The sequence below is a fragment of the Cucurbita moschata genome, unplaced genomic scaffold (genome assembly GCF_002738365.1).
Source record: "Cucurbita moschata cultivar Rifu unplaced genomic scaffold, Cmos_1.0 Cmo_Scf00006, whole genome shotgun sequence".
Lineage (NCBI taxonomy): Eukaryota > Viridiplantae > Streptophyta > Magnoliopsida > Cucurbitales > Cucurbitaceae > Cucurbita > Cucurbita moschata.
Genome location: NW_019268522.1, coordinates 501,175 through 520,810, shown reverse-complemented (window position 1 = coordinate 520,810; position 19,636 = coordinate 501,175). Strand labels below are relative to the sequence as shown.

Sequence of the window (19,636 nt, the reverse complement as noted above, 5' to 3'; positions counted from 1 at the left end):
AGTGGAGTTCTTTATCAATGGGAATTGGATTCTGAAGCTGTTGAAATTAATGGCTATTTCCATAACCATAATTTGATTCCATAAAATAAAGTATAAACATTCAAAGGGCAGTCTTGGGAACTTATTCGTATTCGAGGAAGAGTTCAAATATTTACCAAAGTTTACAATTTCTCCACTAATTTTTTGTTGCTCCCTGCAGTTTTAAGCATCTTCTGATGTCATTTTTGTAATTCAGACTTCTAATTCAGCCATTGAGCTTAGAGGTTCGAAGAGGGAGTCTACTTCTTTCTCATCAACATCTTCCAAGCCTGATGGATTCCACTTGGGATTCTGCCACATCAGAATATCAAAACAATTAAGCTCTAAAATAAATTACGGGTAAAATATCTTTTTGATCTCCGTACTTCGAAGTTCAGTATTGTGATGTCCCACGTTGATTGGGGAGGAGACGCGTTTTAAAGCTTCGAGGGGAAGTCCGAAAGGGAAAGCCCAAAGAGGACAATATTTGCTAGCGATGGATCTGGGACGTTACAAATGGTATAAGAGCCAAACATCAGATGATGTGCCAGCTTTCTCGCTCTTCCCCGAAGGGAGGTAGACATGAGACGGTGTGCCAGTAAGAACGCTGGGCTCTGAAGGGGGGTGGATTTTGTGGCGGTCCCACATTGATTGGAGGAAGGAAAGAGTGCCAGTGAGGACGCTGGGCCCCGAAGGGGGTGGATTATGATGTCCCACATTGGTTGGGGAGGAGAACAAAACATCATTTATAAGGGGGTGGAAACCTTCCCCTAGCAGACGCGTTTTAAAGCCTTGAGGAGAAGCCGAAAAGAGGACAATATCTGTTAGCGGTGGATCTAGGATATTACAAATATCCTTGCTGGCACATCACCTCGTGTCCACTCCCCTTTAGGGCTAAGCCTCCTCGTTGGCACATCGTCCGATGTCTGGCTCTTATACCATTTGTAACAGACTAAGCCCACTGCTAGACGACATTGTCCTCTTTGGACTTCCCCTCGAGGTTTTAAAACATATCTACTAAGGAGAGGTTTCCACACCCTTATAAGGAATGTTTCGTTCCCCTCTTCAATCGAGGTGGGAACTCACAGTCTATGAACTTTCTATGAACTTCCAACGTCTAATAGCTCCCAACTTATTAATTTTGTATCTAATAAAAATTTTTAACTTTAAAATGCTCGTACAAGAAAACCCATGAGATGCAAAAGCGAAATATCTTTCTATGAAAAAAGAAGACTAAATTTGGGAGGCGATTAAAGAGAACCTAACCTGATCCTTGTCCACCAAAACTGCGCGAACTCCTTCAGCGAAATCACCGCGCAGGGAAGATCTTAAGGCAATACGATATTCGGTTCTCATAACACCATTGAGCTGCATACCGAGCACATAAAGAAAAAGCGTGTTACTATAAAAACTCGGTCGAGATCATCTAGCAATTTTCACACAAGAATATGAAAGGCGTGCCAAAGAGCCTGAATTTAACTAGTTAGAATTTAGAATTTCTCCTTTTCGTTCCACTTACGTGGAGCAATCCAAACTCTCGACAGAATATAAAAGAGTGAAACCCTCTTTGAACTCAGAAAGATGGGCGTAGACTCGAATGCTCATGGATATGTAAGAGAACTCAGAAAGATGGGCGTAGACTCGAATGCTCATGGATATGTAAGAGACGCAAAACAAATAAGGTATATAACGTCAAACGAGGCTAAGAAGAAGATAGCATAAGTAAAATCGGCTGACTCACTGTGGATAATTCGTGGTTACTACTTCCAAGTGCAGCAGCAACTTTGGAGAAATACTTTTGTGTCAATGCCAATGAAAAGGGCGCGCCTTTTCCGATTCCTTGAAGAGACTCTTTAGCCCACTCCGCCACTGCAATAGAAAACATGACAATCAGTGAGCGACTGAACGAGGGCAGAGCAAAGAAGAACTGAGTAGGGCAATTGCCTCTTGGTTTAACTTCGAATAAAAAATGCATACGTATAAATTTAGATTAGATATAAGTTTTGTAACCGCCCAAGCCCACTACTAGCAGATAGTGTCTTTTTTGGGCTTTTCCTTTCGGGTTTCCCCTCAAGGTTTTTAAAACGTGTATGTTAGGGAGAGGTTTGCACATCTTTCTCCTCTCCAACTGACGTGGAATCTCACAATCCACCCCTCTTCGGTGCCCAGCGTCCTCGCTGGCACTCGTTCCCTTCTCCAATCGATGTGGGACCCCCCAATCCACCTCTCTTCCGGGCCCAGCGTCCTTACTGGCACACCACCTTGTGTCCACCCCCTTTAGCACATCACCCGGTGTCTGGCTCTGATACCATTTGTAACGGCTCAAGCTTACCACTACAAATATTCTCTTTGGACTTTCCCTTTTGAGCTTCCCCTCAAGGATTTTAAAACGTGTTTGCTAAGGAGAGATTAGTAAAAATCCTATTAGATACAAACTTGTAAATTAGGTACCTGAAGAATTTGAATCAAGTTGTTGTTTCTTTAATTCTTCAACCGTCTCCATAACAGACTTGTCAGCGCCAAAAGATGAAGCTATCTGAGGTAAAAATGACTTCAAACTTGGTGGAGACTCAGGATCGCTGCTGTATTTTGCCAGGAGTGTTTTTATATCCTGATGGGGATCCTCGGAACTGCAAAAGAAAAAAACAAACAACTAACTACTTCAATCAACTGTCACCGGTCGCCGCTTCATCGGGTTAAACCGTGAAGAAGCAAAATAGCGGAGAAATTATTAGAGGAGACCATTACAATGAAGCTGTTAGTTTTAAAAAGACAACTACGTTATGGCAGCCTCATTGAATAATTTTTTGTATAAACGGGAAACTTTTGATAAAAAGATGTTCGAAAATTTACAAGTTGGAAGTCAAGAGTCCTTCTTTCAGCGAGCCCAAGTTCCCGGACGGGACGTAATGCGTTCCGAGACCAACATATAGTGCATCAGATGGCGTTGAAATTCTTTTACCAGTCAGTCCAAGGTATGCCCCTAAAAAGCGAACAGTGATTACAAAATAAAGCACACTAAAGATGATTATACATACAATTAGGTTTTAAATTAGGAAAATAACATCAGATCATATACATTAGGTGGTAAAAAAAATGGTTTAATAATAATAATAACCATAATGGCAAGAATTATGAACAAAAAATGCGACGAACCACCCTTTATAAGGGTGTGGAAACCTTCCCCTAGCAGACGTGTTTTAAAGCTTTGAAGGGAAGCCCGAAAGGGAAAGTCCAAAGAGGACAATATCTGCTAGCAGTAGATATGAGCCGTTACAAAAAAAAAAAAAAAACTGTAAAATATTTAATGGTAGACATGATTATATACCAACTGATCCTTCTCCTGGACCTTGAGCTGCAATGTATGAAAATCCAACATCTGGGAACAAACCAATTCCATTTTCTGGCATGGCAAGAAGAGTCCTCTGAATTAAAAACAAATATGAATGAACATGAACAGTTAGGGACAGGAAAGATAATCTTGGACCGATATAATAACGAAAGACACGTGTCAGCGCAACGAGTAAGATATATATACCTCTGTTACGATCCTGTAACGGCCATGACCTGATAAGCCAATCCCGAAGCCCATTGTTATGCCATCCATGAAGGATAAGTAAGGCTTCTTGTAATCAGCAATTTTGCATATTAAAGAATACTCTGCTGTAAATACCTGACAGATAAATATCATAATGATTTCAAATGCAACATAGTGTGTGACAAAATTACATTTTATTCAAACATAATAAAACTTTCTCACTTGAAAAAGCATCAACTGTCCAAATTGGAGGACTTAAAACCGGACTTAAAACCGGCAACAAGTTCACTTAGTCCAAGCCCACCGCTAGCAGATATTGTCTTCTTTGGGCTTTCCCTTTCAAGCTTCCTCTCAAGGTTTTTAAAACACATCTGCTAAGGAGAGGTTTCCACACCCTTGTAAAGAATGTTTTGTTCTCCTCTCCAACCGATATAGGATCTCACAATCCACCCTTTGGGGTCGATGGCACTCGTTCCTCTCTTAAATTGATGTGGGATCTCACAATCCACCCTTTGGGGTCGCTGGCACTCATTCCTCTCTCCAATCGATGTGAAATCTCACAATCCACCCCCATTCGAGGCCCAGCATCCTCGCTGGCACACTGCCCAATGTCCACCTGTACCGACCTAGATCCACCGCTAGCAGATATTGTCCTCTTTGAGCTTTCCTTTTTGGGCTTCCCCTCAAGGCTTTAAAACACATCTGCTAGGGGAAGGTTTCCACACCCTTATAAATGATGGTTTGTCCTCCTCCCCAACCAATGTGGGACATCACAATTCACCCCCCCTTCGGGGCCCAGCGTCCTCGCTGGCACTCTTTCCTTCCTCCAAACGATGTGGGACAACCCCCAAATCCACCCTCCTTTGGGGCCCAGCGTACTAGCACACCGCCTCATGTCTATCCCCCTTCGGGGAACAGCAAGAAGGCTGGCACATTGTTCGGTGTCTGGCTCTGATACCATTTGTAACGACCCAGATCCACCGCTAGCAGATATTGTCCTGTTTGGGCTTTCCCTTTCGGGGTTCCCCTCAAAGCTTTAAAACGCGTCTGCTAGGGGAAGGTTTCCACACCCTTATAAATGGTGGTTTGTTTTTCTCCCCAACCAAGGTGGGACATCACACCATCCCCTTTGGGGTTCAGTGCTCTCACTAGCACAACGCCCCATATCTTTGACTTTGATACCATTATTTTATGACTACAAAAATATATTCTAGCTCAAATCCGCCCCTCCTCAACCTACTTTCAGCAAAAAAATTACTATGCAAAGCAAGATGAAGACAGATAAACAAGTAAATGCAGGTGGTAAAATACAGGACTAAACAAGAATCATGGCAAGAATAATTTAAACAATAATGACAAACCTTCTGCACAAGAGAAGTGTTTTTGTCCTTTTGAATTTCAGCTACAACGCCTTTAATATCCATTCCTGCATTAGTGATAAATGACCCAGCAGCAATGAATTAAGTTAAAAACCAAACCCAAAAAATTTGATGAAGTTATTATTATTAATTCCAGTACTTTTATATAATCATCATGTTTATCAATAACAGTTCCTAATCCTTTTACCTGCACAAAAGGCACGAGACGAGCTGCCCTCGACAAGGACACATTTGACCCTTGGATCTTCCTCCCATTCGTCAAGATACTTTTTGTATTGTATATCCATATCTGCAAACCAAACCATAAGAGATCAGAGTCCAACCAAAAACCACCTTTTTTATCATATTAGAAGAACAGTGAAACCAATACTTAAACAAATTCCATTGCTTAAAGTTACATTAAAATCTCCCTAGAACCTCGAACGAATGCCATATTCATAGTTAATACATCCACATATAGAATTAATGAGATTGCCTGATCGTCAGGACCATGTAAATGATAAAGGGCTCAAGGGGAATGAGTTTAAGTCATATTGGCTACTGATCTCAAATTTAGTATCCTAAAAGTTACCTTGACGCAAAATGTAGTAAGGTCAGATGACGTTGTTTCGTGAGAAGACTCGAGGTATATATAAGCAGATCAGACCAGACGTGTATATAGAAATAAAAACAAAACATCCGACAGGCACTAAGCAAGGAGATGCCTCTCAAAGTATTGGATCTTCTATGCTCATAAATCACACAGCAAAGAGTGGCACGGACTCGTCGGGACGCGGATCGTAAGCTAAAAGCTGTTGAATCAAGTAACCTCAATCACTTGATAGGAGCCGAATATTTGCTATGAAAAAATCTGCCTATCTCCAGAAGCTAGAGGGATTTCTCACCGAACACGATAACTATTTGGAGAGGGGAACGAAGCACTCCTTCTAAGGGTGTGGAAACCTCTCCATATAGGACGCATTTTAAAACTTTGAGGGGAAGTTCAGAACAAAAAGCCCAAAAAGACAATATCTGCTAGCAGTGGACTTAGACGATTACAAATGGTTTCATATCCAGACACCGAGCAGTATGCCAGCGAGGACGGTGGCCCCCAATGAGGTGGATTGTGAGATCCCACATCGATTGGAGAAGGGAACGAAGCATTCCTCGTAAGGGTGTGGAAACCTCTCCCTATAGGACGCGTTTTAAAACTAGAAAATATATGCTACTTGTGGATTTAGGCTGTTACAAATGGTATTAGAGTGACACCAGGTAGTGTGTCAGCTAGGACACTAGTCCCAAGGGGCTGGATTGTGAGATTCCTTATCGGTTGGACAGGGAAACGAAACATTCCTTGGAAGGGCATGGAAACCACTCCTATAGTACTTGGGCTGTTACACTATTTCAATTTGCTATAGTGCCTCTCAAAGTATTGGGAGCTCTCCCCGATTTACAGCAATTAAAAACCTGAGCACTGATCCTAAATTGCTAAAAAAAGAATCAACATTATGAAGCTAAACTCCTAAATTTCACGAGTATTCAGATATAATAGAATCAAAATTATGAAAGAAATTAACCTAAGTTCATGGCATTGAGAGCTTTGGGGCGATCGAGAGAGATAACCGCGACGCCATTCGGATGAACACTGCCCTTAACAAACTCATCTGCACCGGCCATGGCCGCCAAGGTTCGCTGGGATATGGAATTGATCTGGCAGAGACCGAGTGAGGGGAGATTACGAGAGAAGGAAGACGAAAAGGATTTGAGTACGAACTGTGAAGCTCTGAATCCGAGCAAGCTTGGCATGTTTTTATGCGCTATACTTTTTATCCTTTGGCGGGTAGGCGGAAGAGACTGGCACAGGTGAGAACTGGAAAAGGCAGGCCTCCTCGATGACCAGCAGAACGACGTCGTTTACTTCAAGTTTCTTTTTTCTTCATTTTTTAATTGGAAATGACAATTTTCTTTTTTCTTAATTATATTATTACCCTTTTATTTTTAGTTTATATTTTTTTATTACATATTTGGATGATTTGAAATTAGTCATTTTAAATATTTTTTTTTCCTTTTTTTTCTTTTTTAATCGAGTTATAATTGTTTGTTCAAAATAATTTTAAATTAATCTAAATTTACAGTGAACACGATTTAATTTATTAATTTTTTTAAATATGAAATTCATTTGGTTCCGGGAAACATTTCCTTACAACCGTATTTATTTTGTATTATAAAAAAAAATTAATCATGGATTTTTAGTTTAGCTATGTGATTTTCACATGCGGTAGGCAATAAAATATTTTTTATTAAACTTCATCCAATTCTTAGCTTAGTTTCCATATATTTTAAAAATTTTATATTCGAACGTCAATTTAACCATCCATAATTATACTGACAAGCATATTATTACTCAATATAGATATTGAGTCAACCCATTTTTTTCTTTTTGAAAGTGGAATCGTCCTTCATTCCATTGCAACCTATAATTATTGTTAATTGAAGTTATTTTATTTTATAATTTGTTATGGATTTATGACAGACATAAATCTAGTAGAATTAAGTTATTTCTGTCTATCATTAAGTCTGTGGAGACTTTTAGTTATTATTAAATTGTTGATTCTTTCAATCGAAAATAATACTATTTTAAATTCTATTTTTAGATAGAGTAACATAAAAGAACTTAAAATAACTGTAAGTTGATTATAATTGAGAAAGATTTATCAATTTTACTAATGTTTAATTTCTCCTAGATTGACTGCAAGTAATAAGTTTATATTCCTCGTCTCTATCTTCACCTAATTTTCAGTTTTACTTAATATAAATATATTTTCAACCCTTACTTTTAAATATATATATATATATTTATTGATTTTTAACCGAATATGTTGTGCGGTACATTTTTGTATTAAAATTTTAATTTTTAAATATAGGAGAATATTTTATTATGATTTTAAAAAATAATTTTTAATAAAAAATTATATTAAATTTTAAAAAAAATAAATTGAAAAAAAGTATTTGTGGGAACTCGATCCAATTTATATGGAGAATTATCGTCTCCATCTTTGCAAAAATAAATAGATTTGGCGAAATAAATAAAGACGGAGAAGACTTCTTCATCCCTACACCACCGAATAGATATCTCTAATTTGATTTGTAACAATGGTAATTTTGTTGCTCATGGAAACTTAATTGTACACGTAAGCACCTGGATCATTTTTTATATTAAAATTGATACCAATAAAATGTTGATTTAAAATTGAAATACATTTTTAAAAAAATCAATCAAAATTAGTCATTTTATTTATTTTTTTTTACAATCAAATTATATTTGTTGGTCGAAAATAGTTTTAAATTAATCTAAATTTATATTGAACACGATTCAATTTATTAATTTTTTCGAATGTGCTTACACGAAATTGATTTTGTTCAAGAAAACGTTTCCTTACAACCGTATTTATTTTGTATAAGAAAAAAAATTTAGTCATGGATTTTTAATTTAGCTGTGATTTTCACATGTTTTCGATTATGTAAAGGCAACTTACATAAAATATTTATTATATCTTAAATTTGCGATGACTCTCCGTTGTGATTTTCACATGTTTTCGATTTATTATATTTTAAAGTTGCGATGACTCTCGGTTCATTAAACTTCATCCAATTCTCAACTTAATTTTCATGTGTATTAAAAAAATTTATATTCGAACGTCAATTTAACCATCCATAATCATACATATAACCATATTATTACGGGATAGTGACAGTGAGTAACCCATTTTTTTCTTTTGTAGTATCATCTTTCATTCCTATAATTATTGTTATTTAAAATTTTAAGATTTTATTTTATAATTTGTTATAAATTTATAACAGACATAAATCTTTGAGTTTTAGTTATAATTGAGTTAAATTATTTCGGGACTGGGAGGCTTTTAGTTGTTATTGAGTTATTGATTTTTTCTATTTAAATTCTTCTATAATAAAAAAATAATACTATTTTTAAATTCTATTTTTAGATAGGGTAACTTGAAATAACTTTAATTATGGTAATTGAGATCTAAAAGCTTAATTTCACCATATTTTAAATATTTCATTGGATGGGATAAAAATGAATATTAAATTATATATATATATATATATATATATATATTATTTTTATTTTTTTGTCTGTGTCCTTAAATATAATAATTTGACAATAAGTAAAAAATGTTCGGTTTCATTTAGAGAAGTTTATTTTCGTGTCAGAAATTGTCACAAACTGGGTAGAAATTCTCGGTTTAGACTAAAAGTGGAAGGGAGAGTAAAAAATAATTTTTTCTTGTTACATAAATAGAGTCCAAGACGAGTTTATATTTCTCATCACTGTCCTCACCTACTTTCTCGCTTCACTTAATATAAATATATTTTCAACACGTATTTTAAAATACATATATATTTTTGCTTTTTGACCCTAATATTTCAACTAAAGTATATGTTGTGGTAAATTTTTGTATTAAAATTTTAATTTTAAAAAATTTTATTAGGAGACTATTGATTATGATTTTTATAAACCATTTTTAATAAAGATTATATTAAAATAAAAAAAATTGAAAAAAGTATTTATGAAAACTCGATCCAATTTCTATGGAGAATTATTGTCTCAATTGTTGTAAAATAAATAGATTTTGCGAAATAAATAAAGACGGAGAAGACTTCTTCATCCCTACGCCGCCACGGGATAGACATATCTAATTTGATTCGTAATCATGGTAATTTTGTTGCTCATTGAAACTTAACTTTACACGTCATTTTTTATATTAAAATTGAAATACATTAAAAAAAAATCAATAAAAAAAATGGACGAGTCAATTAAGACGGGCTGAAACAAAAAAGACCGCCAAAAATTTAATTGATTTGACGAAATCATTCAAAATACACCAACCAGCCCTTCAAATATTTATTGAATTTTTTTAGTTTCACAAATTGACCGTTAAATAACTATTATCCATTCAAATAATAACGTATTTAGACTAAAAAAAGAAAATAAAATAAATTCGTAGAGGAATTTTAGTAAATACAATATTTAAAATTAATTTTTTTTGTTAATTAGTTAAGATATTTATATATATATATATCTTAACCGACCCAACCCGAGTCCATAATTAATGGGCTTGGGCCCAAAAGATTCTTAATGGGCTTCAGTTACCACTGAAACCAGACGCAATACCGACTTGTCGGCTTAAAACTACACCAAAGACTAAATCTCAACCCTTTAAGTTCCGACATGTCGGTCTGTTTGTTACGTTATTTAAAAACGGCGCAGCTACAATGACTAGAATAGTAATTATAGAGAAATGGAAGGGCAAATAGTTAGACGGCAGTTGCCAATTCGAGGACTGTCACAGACACAGCAAGCAATTTCGACAATAAATAAAAGACTTTAAACAGTCCAACGCCATGGAAGTCGGGCGAGCGACAAATGTGGGAACAGGATAGTTACTCTACTCCCGAGAACACCGTAAAATATCCCAGATCCATCCCATCTCTCCCCTCCAAAACCCCCCGCCCCCCTCTCTCTCTCTCTAGACAATTTTAAGGCAAAAGCCGAAGGGAGTTTTTAAGCTCTTAGCTGTACAAGAGAAAGGCCATAGTTACCGATACTGAAGAAAAAGGATCTGCAGCTCTCTCCCCCTCTCTCCCTCTCTCTTCTTTTTCGTTCTTTGTTTCTAAGTTGCTGGTGGATCGATTGAGCTTTCTAGTCAGCTTGAAAGGCTGCTGCTGAACAAGAAGAAGTAATAATCGTGTTTTGTCTGCTGATTTCGGTTCGTTTTGGATTTTTCGTTTCAATTTTTTACTTGCCTTGGTTTCTATGGACGTTCTTTGTTTTGATTCTACTCGTGTTGTTCAGTCTAGGAGAGGTTTTGCTTTTTCAGATCCGCTGTGTTTGGATTCTTGGACATTTCGTTGTTTAATTGAGGTTTTGTTTGATTGCTGAAAAAGAAATGTGTAATTGAGATCGTTCATTGTTGACTTCTCCAATTGTGCATTCGGATTTCCTTTGCTTTCTTTTTTAACGTACTGTTCTTGTAATTGATTCATCTTTTGTAATGAACACCGGATAAAACGTTGTGTTCGCGTTTTCTCTACTTGTTTTGTGAAACATATTCGATAGACAGTGATTTTGATGTGGAGATTCCATTTGAGTTCGTGTATTTGGAGTTTATTGTTGTTTGTCTTGCTTAACATTGATCTCAATTGATGTAGGTTGGCCTATATGGCGAATCGAGTGAAGGAGGATGAGAAGAACGAACGGATTATTCGCGGTCTCCTGAAGCTTCAGGAGAATCGCCGGTGCATCAACTGCAACAGCCTGGTACATTATTACTGCCTTTCTCACTATCATGTTTCTTTTCGTTGTATTTGGTTGAATGAAGTTAAATATTCGCTTCGTTGTAAAGAAATTCCAGTCATTCCTTTTGACCTCTTCTTCATTTTTTTTTCTTTCTTAAAATCGTAAATCCATGAAAGGAAGTTAGAATGAACATTTAGAAGTCACAAGACCTTAGGCTACAATGTTCACGTGAAATTCAATCAATTTTACTGAAACACATGCAGGGACCACAGTACGTCTGCACGAATTTCTGGACGTTTGTTTGTACAACTTGTAGTGGAATACAGTAAGTGTGCATCGTTTTTGTATTTGTTCAGTTTCTCTTCTATTTTTGATTTCGGATCCTCCAAAGTCACGCAAATCAATCAATGGTCATATAGTTGCATTAATCACATTGATCAATACTTTCTTCTATTATGTTCATTTACTTGATAAAAACTTACTTGATTTCACTAATCAAATAGCCGTGAGTTTACACACCGGGTAAAATCAATATCAATGGCCAAATTTACTTCTCAAGAAGTCAGCGCCCTTCAAGAGGGGGGAAATCAGGTATGCTGCACATGGATGTTTTTACTTTCGTTTTCAAGGTCAGCTTTCCACTGTTAAGAATCCTGATGTTCTCATATTTTCCTTTTATGTCATCTCTTTTCATGTTCATAGCGTGCAAGGGAAATTTACTTTAAAGAGTTGGATCCACAGCGTCATTCTTTTCCTGACAGCAGGTCATTTTAATTTACTTTTTACTTTTTAAATTTTTAAATTTTTTTTGAATGCTATATGGTTATGTTGGCCCCAAAGGATGTTGTACTGAAATAATCTTTTCTTTCCAGTAACGTTATGAGACTCAGAGACTTTATTAAGCATGTTTATGTGGATAGAAGATATAGTGGTGATAAAAATTTTGACAAGCCGCCTAGGGTAAAATCGGTGAGATGCCCCCAATCCTTCTTTGCTAATTTCTCTAAGATAAATCAAGCAGTAACTCTCATCATCTTGATTCAATTCTTAAGTTCAGTAATGTTTCATTTTATCATGATTCTAAGTAACAATCCAATCTCAATTGAGGACACAGGGTGAGAAAGAGGACTATAATGAAAATAGGAGAACAGATACATATCGAGGAGGTTCTAGAAGCCCACCATATGAAGACCGCCGTTACAATGAAAGATCTAGTCCTGGTGGAAGAAACTTTGATGGTAGAAGAAGTCCAGGATCTGATCATGAAAATCGGCAGTTTGGTGATTTTATGAGTCCTCGTCCTGAGGTTGTGAATGATTGGCGTCGAGAAGACAGATTTGGAAATGGAAAAAGAGTTGAAGATGCAAGATCATCTGATGGAGATTCAAAAATTGGAGGCAGGTCACCCGAGCAACCTAATGATCTGGATGCTTCCAGTCCCCCCATGGTGCGACCTGTTAGGGATATTTTGGGAGAGAACGTATCTCCACTTCGTGTAATTGAACCACCAAAAATTAGTGGTGGTAGCAAGGCTGCTGATAGCTCTGTGCATAAACAGGTGAGGCTTTCTTTAATGAGCACAGAAATTCTATGTGTGCTTCATATTGCTATCCAAGTGCCCCTTTCCCTCTATTCTGTGTTTATCTGCATGTTAGTTTCCATAAATAATTCCCTTGTCATTGACATTTCGTTCTTCTGAGATTTGGTATTTATCGATTTTTTTTTTTTGAGCTGCTGCATTTAAATTCCAACTCATTCATTTCGATTCTTGTTATCTCAATAAGAGGCATCTCTATGATTGGCATTTAAGTTTTTGTGTCTATCCAATTAAAAATTTTGGACTTAGTTGTACTGTATGCTTTCGGGCTGTAATGTGATAAAGTGTGCGAGATTTAAGTTTACTGTCTTAGGAGTGGAGTTAGATTTTGAGATTTATGCTTATTAGTAAATTCTCAGGGAAATATTTTTAATTAGCTTTTCTTATGAAATTGATTTATTTTTATCCTCATGTTTGTGAGAAAACTCCATGTACAGCAACTATGGATCCTTATGATTAATTGCTGCATTCTTGATCTGTGTCTTGTTCTTCTGCTCTTTGTTGTTAACCCCTAGGCCTCATTGCTTAACAATACCTCGGTCTTAAAACACTCTCTTCTCTGCCACTGCTCATAATATTGAGATATTCACAACCTTTTTTAACATGCTGCTTGTGAACCTGTTGGTGTTAGTACATCAGTTGTCATTCTATCTTTGAGTGATTGTCAGTATTATTTTCCTTTGAGATTACTCTTGCCTTTTTCCATTGTTACTGGAGTAAATCATACGTGAATTTATACCATGTATTATTTAAATTTTCAGAGAACTGCTTCTTCCAGTAGCTTAGGGTCCATCAGTGAGAGCGTCGTGGAAACTAAATTGGAACCTTCTGGAAGTTTAATTGATTTTGATGCAGAGCCTGAACCTATTGCTTCAGCAGTCCCGCAGCCACCACAAAGCTCTGCTCCACAATCTGTAACATACGCAGTGAACTCTAATAACGACAACAATTGGGCATCATTTGATGTCCCTCAGGCGCCTCCTGCTCCTGCTCCTGCTCCTGCACCTGCTAATGTTGGCACATTAGAATCTGTACTTTCCCAATTGTCAGTTTCAGCTTCTGTACCTGGAATTTCTGGATCACATGGTGCTGTTGGTGCTGTACCTACTGCACCGGTGAGCAACATGATGATGTTGCCATCTGGTTTTGATCCTTCTTTTGGATCAGGAGGAAACACCCTTATGCCTCCTCCCTTTGCTGGCGGGGCACCCTCAGCTGCCCCAGGGACTGGCTTGTCAACATTTCCTCCATCAGGTGCTTCATTAGCTGGCCCTTGATTTATACCAACGCAATTAGTCCATATTGGCTAAAACTGCTTTTCATGTTCTGGTTCAGGGCAATGGTCTAACATGCAGTCACAGACACATTCTTTATTTCCTGGTGGTAATTCCCAACCCGGGGGTCAACAATTTCCGCCGTCAATTGACAGATCCATCAATCAGGTGGTTTTTATGTTGTAGACTTGCTTGGCTCTCTATTTTGGATGCTATGTTGTTTAAAAGAAACATTATTCATTTTGAACTTTTTGGCGGTTTCTGGTAGCCATGGAATGCTTCACTTTCTGCTAATTCTCAAGGACCTCTAAGTAATCCAGCAGCACATGCCCCCGCACCCCAAGATTTTTCAAGTCCTGCGCAGGGGACAGCTTCTGGTGTACCACAAACTTCTGCACCCGAAGTAAAGCCAAGCGGGAGAAAAGAACTACCAGCCGTAATTACTTCTCCCCTTCTCTATCGCGCTCCATTAATTAAATAATTAATTTTGGTTTTTGTTGATCTCCTTGCGTTCTATTACAACTGCCAAATTCCCAATCGTCTGCAGGATCTTTTTGCTCTTAATTACTCATCGTACCCTGCACCAGTCCCAGGGTGGCATACTGTTCCGCCTCGTCCCATGGGATATGTAATGCCATATAATTCTCCAATGGTATTTTTCTGTCTAAAACTATTAAGTTCATTGTTTGGGAATTTTCACGAAGATTTCCACTTAAATCTTGATGACTCTGAATTTTCATTCACTTTGCAGCCCATGCCAAGTTTTCCACAACCTTCAATATCTACAAATCCATTCGATCTCAGCAGCGAACAATCTCAGGTATGTTGATGTTAATTTTGACATTTGGCCTTTTGTACTTTATATAGTTAGTGTATAGTCATGTCACTACTGATTTAGATTATTAATACGCTCCTTCAACAAGAATTCACAACTTAAAATTCTTCTAGTATTTTAATTCTAGCTCACTGCTTCGTTGAACATCCATACTTCTGTAAACGTTCCTTTATATCAGCTAACAAATTGAATTGTGACGATTATTCATGGTTTACTCATTGGTAATTTACGTAGTGTGCTTTGAGTTATAAATCGATATAACGTATCTTTCTGTTATTTATTTTCTGAATTTCTTCTACAATTTAAGATGCATCTCTAAATGCATTTGCTTTCTTTGCAGTTCCCTTCAATGGCACCGTTGCAAAATGCTTTACCGAGTGGGCAACCCGGATCAAATTTAATACGTACTCCCGGCTATGGTAATCCTGCATCAGCATGGATACCACAACAGCCACCATCTAACTTATCACATTTGCCTCCCCAGGCATCATATCCATCTACAATGCATTCAAGTAAAATGATCCCATCCTTTTAACACCACGAGACACGCACGTAATATATTGCTTTGCTTGATGTGCTAAAATTCTGCTTTGATATCCCAGGGCCGCCTTACATGAGACAGCAAGTAGTCAGTAATGTGCAACCTTACAGGTAATTATTGTTTTAATGCACAAAAGCAGACTTAGACACTCACAATTCTTAAAAAAAGAAAAAAATTTGTTCTGCAAAATGGATTGCATATGAAAAATACTTATTCATATCATAACCAGTAAGAACTAGCATTCGTATCAAGACTCAAAAGTAATCGGTTATTGGAGAAAAATCTTTTTACTGGAAAGCTTTAAATGATAAATTATCACATTTAATGGAGTCTGAACAATTTTCATATGTACTATGATTTGGCTACGAGTTTTCACCTAATGGGGGATTAAAATTTATTTCAGGCATCCTGGACTTGGCACCTATGGAAACGAGGGAGTTGCTCATGGGTACACAGATATGAGCCAGCAGACAGCTGGTAGATTCCCAGCTCCTGCTACTCCGAACCCTTTCTCGTCCACCGGAGGTAACCCATTTGGCTAGTTAGAGAATGGAATAGCCCTGGCATTGTCTTATTTGCTCATACCATCAAATCCCTCGGTGAGAAAGTTTTGGTGTCCTTTGTAATGCTCTTATTATAATCTGTTTATCCCTTGAGATAAAAGAGAGTCAAATTACCTGATTGGCGCTGTACATTTTGTTTGATATCCGATGGGGGAGATCTTAAGAGAGGAGTCAGAGTATAGGGGTTTCAACCCAGATTTGTTTCAATGGTGGAGGCGTAGATTATTTTTCTAGGCCACGGTGGTGATTTTAGGTGTTAGTAAGGGAGTTTCCGACGGGTTATTTGTGGTTTTATTTACGAACTTCCCCTCTCAAATTGTATAATTTGTTTTTTTTTTTTTTTTTTTTTTTTTTTTTTTTTTTTTTTTTTTTTTTTTTTTTTTTTTTTTTTTTTTTTTTTTTTTTTTTTTTTTTTTTTTTTTTTTTTTTTTTTTGTGTTTTTATTTTCACTCTTTTTTGTGAATTACATAATTTGTTCATTGTTGTGAGTTATTATATTGTTGTCTGGAAGAATTTGTAGCATACAGATCAAATTGCAGGCTTTGCAGCGACGGTTCAGCGAACTCTGTCTATATACTAAAGGTGTTGAAAAACCATGTATGATCTTTCTCTAACCTGAACCGCTTCAATATTTTTTTTACACACATTTGCTTCTTTATTTTCTAGCAAGTACTTAGGAGAATGATTTTTACACACCTAACACTTTATTTTCTAGCAAGCATTTCGGAGAAAATCAAGCTTTTAACCTCTATTTTAACCCGTTGAGTTATACCGGTTGAGGTATACCTTAGGAGTAAATCAAGCTTTTAACCTTATTTGAAAATGTTAGCCTTTAAATTGTTGATTTGCTTTGTGTATTTTATCGAAGGAAAATGGTTTTTTTTTTTTTTTTTTTACATGTCCAACACTTTTTCTAGGCACATTGTTTAATTATTGTATATATTTATCTACGCAAAATGATTTTAAATGTGAAATACTCGGGAGAAAATTGAGCTTTTGACCTCATTTGAAATTATTTGTTTTAATCAATTGAGGTATGCCTAGCAGAAAGTCGTATTTTTGACCTCATTTGAAAGTTTTTACTTTTAACACTTGTGAGTTATGTTCAATTTTAGTAGTGATTGGTAGAAAATATTTTCTAGGCGTAATTCTTATTTCTTATCTATTCTTATATAATTGATAGTGATTTGCAACCAATTACGTTTAAACATCTTACAAGAGCTTTATTGGCAGTTTTCTAATTTGAAATTTCTAATTTTATAATAATATGGTCCATAAACTTAACAAGTTGGTGTATATTTACAAATGGGACAATATGTTAGGGGGCTACAATAAATTTTTTTCTTTCCTATTTGTGGAGATGCCTATCTTTTCGGGTGGCATTGAGAAATGGAACAAATCCAATCATCAATCAAAACTAAATAAAAATAGGGGTTTTTTTTTGTGTGTGTGGAAATTACATGTTTTGAATTTTGCAGTCGCTTAATCATAGCAGCAAAGCAAGGAATATTGAGGGTGTTTGCAGCCACGCAACGAATGAATATGGGGCGAAGGTCAGTGCTTCTCATACAGCTCCTACTATACTCTGCCTGTTCTTCCATATCACTGGAGCCACCACCATCCATACTGCCAAAATAGTTACGAAGATAATTTTTTAACATTTAACCAAAACAAAAACTTTTAAAAATATATTTTAAGAAAATAAAAAAGACTCCATTTTTTTTTTGCTTTGGACAATAGAATATTGTTTTAAAGATAACTTATGGCTCACATTTGATCACTAGTTTTTAGTTTTCTATTTTTAAAAATATGGTTCTTTTCTCCAAATTTATTTATTATAGTTTTCATCTTTTATAGAAACATTGGAATTTTTAGCCAAATTTTAAAGACAAAAATAAAAATTTTAAAAACTATGAGTCTATTTGATAACCATTCAATTTTTTATTTTTTACAATTGTTTTTGGTTTTGATCATTTCTCTACATTAAATATATTTTTCATGAGAAAACTTTTGAATTTTTAACCAAATTTTAAAGACAATAAATTTTTTTTAGTTGATTTGAATTTTGAAAATATGTTTAGAGAGTAAATAACAAAAGAAATGAAGTTTATACAACAACCTTCCTTTGAAAAACCAACAACCAAATGGAGCCATATTTTTTAGTTTTAAAAACTACTTACAATGCTCAAAATTTGAAAGTGGAAATTAGAGAGATTATCAAACTACTTTTTCTCATAAGAAAAAGAAAATTGTCAAAGAAAAAATGTTCAAAACATCCTCTCTTATTTATTTTTAATTTTTTGTAAAATCTTTTTTTTTTTTTTTTTTTTTTTTTTTTTTTAAGAAACAAAACTCAAACCTAAACGGCGTTGTCAGAGAAGAAACTCACAGTAAACACAGACAGCGAGCCATTCATTCACAATCTTAACCCAAGTGCTTGTCCATCCCACGTCAATAGTCCACCTGCATTATTCAAAAGCGACCATCAAACGAAATGGAATCAACTTTTGGTCCCTTGCTCATCATTAGCATAAACAACAAATATAATCATGAATTATAGCATTGATTAATATTATTAGGTTAGTTGGAGTCTGAGTCAATGTCGAATCTAAGAAAGGGCCCGTAGGAATCTTTGAGATGCCGTTTATCTGTTTATTTGTAAAAAGGAAATGGTTAATGGAGTTTTAAAGTTAAGGAGTCAAGGAGGCAACACTTGGTGGGATCTAAAGCTGGTTTTGATCAACGGAAACAAAGGTAAAGAGATGGAACTTAAAGTCAGATTCTAGAATTGAAGTGCTACCTATTATAGTAGCAAGATTTGGTTGCCATTTTAAACTCTGCTTTGGTCATAAAAAAGGGGTATTAAAAGATGCAGAAGTGACTTAGTGGATGATTTTGTGCAACTTTGTCGTTGGTTTCTTTAAATCTTTTAATATTCTTTATAGAATTTTTACACTTTCCAACACATACCTAATAATGACCTCTTAGACTAAATTATAAATTATAAATTTAGTTGGTGTGATCTTAAATGTTTATTAGAAATGGTTGATACATCTTTATATTTTTTATTTTATATCTAATAAAATTTTAAAAGAAATTATCTATTAGATATATTTAATAACATTGAAATTTTTTAATAATGTCTAATAAATCTATAAATTTTTAAAAATTTATAATTTTAAAAGTTTAAGAAAAAAATAAGGCTCTAAATTTAAAAATAAAAAAATAAATTTATTTTGGGTACTCCACTACTATTATTAAAATTTTAAAAATTAACTAAAATTGTCTCTTAAGAGAAATTTTTAGACTAAGTTTTACCTTCTAATTTATAGAAATACACAATCGTTTAATTATGAAAATCAGATTTTATATGCATTTACTCTTTTAAGTTTAACTAAAGGAGACAATTTCCCTGTAGATACTTTGTGAAGGGTCTAATTATTTTTTAAATTTTCATATGCATGCATATAAATAAATGGTTCTTTAACTAACCTACATCTAGTTTTGATGGCGAATACAATTTTTTAACCAACCTACACATCATTCTCCATATTAGTACATGAAAAATGAAAAAAAAAAAAAAAAAAAAAAAA

At 35.4% G+C, this 19,636-nt stretch overlaps 3 protein-coding genes and 1 long non-coding RNA gene across 6 annotated transcripts in view; 2 read left to right on the top strand and 2 right to left on the bottom strand.

The window, feature by feature from the left end:
• Positions 1-67: 67 nt before the first annotated feature.
• Positions 68-6,828, bottom strand: LOC111444433 (3-hydroxyisobutyryl-CoA hydrolase-like protein 3, mitochondrial; the record flags this gene model as incomplete). Its single annotated transcript, XM_023082531.1, has 10 exons — positions 68-330; positions 1,285-1,386; positions 1,760-1,887; positions 2,470-2,648; positions 2,872-3,001; positions 3,347-3,443; positions 3,557-3,691; positions 4,918-4,982; positions 5,123-5,224; positions 6,492-6,828. Coding segments are annotated over 10 exons (1,374 nt in total), but the record flags the coding sequence as incomplete, so codon positions are not given.
• Positions 6,829-10,461: 3,633 nt separating this feature from the next.
• LOC111443849 (probable ADP-ribosylation factor GTPase-activating protein AGD14) lies at positions 10,462-16,395 on the top strand. Of its 2 annotated transcripts, none has more exons than XM_023081673.1 (15): positions 10,462-10,673; positions 11,146-11,254; positions 11,497-11,558; positions 11,737-11,824; positions 11,936-11,997; positions 12,106-12,202; positions 12,348-12,791; positions 13,592-14,084; positions 14,166-14,272; positions 14,373-14,540; positions 14,652-14,756; positions 14,856-14,924; positions 15,280-15,451; positions 15,542-15,590; positions 15,884-16,395. In XM_023081673.1, the coding sequence occupies exons 2-15, from the start codon at positions 11,156-11,158 to the stop codon at positions 16,020-16,022; spliced, it is 2,154 nt and encodes a 717-aa protein (XP_022937441.1). In that variant the 5' UTR covers positions 10,462-10,673; positions 11,146-11,155; the 3' UTR covers positions 16,023-16,395. The 2 variants fall into 2 exon arrangements, with proteins under 2 accessions (XP_022937441.1, XP_022937439.1); XM_023081671.1 differs by having other exon boundaries at positions 10,462-10,703.
• Positions 16,396-16,466: 71 nt separating this feature from the next.
• Positions 16,467-17,721, top strand: LOC111443854. Its single transcript, XR_002710573.1, has 2 exons — positions 16,467-16,640; positions 17,522-17,721. It is a non-coding gene; the product is annotated as an uncharacterized LOC111443854 (long non-coding RNA).
• LOC111443852 (probable serine incorporator) overlaps positions 17,486-19,636 on the bottom strand; it is an 8,816-nt gene continuing 6,665 nt past the window's right edge. For both annotated transcript variants that reach the window (XM_023081678.1, XM_023081679.1), the window contains 2 exons: positions 18,433-18,506; positions 17,486-17,669 (listed from right to left, as the gene is read on the bottom strand). In XM_023081678.1, the coding sequence (XP_022937446.1) occupies positions 17,608-17,669; positions 18,433-18,506 (136 nt within the window). In that variant the 3' untranslated portion in view covers positions 17,486-17,607. The remainder of the gene's footprint in view (positions 17,670-18,432; positions 18,507-19,636) is intronic.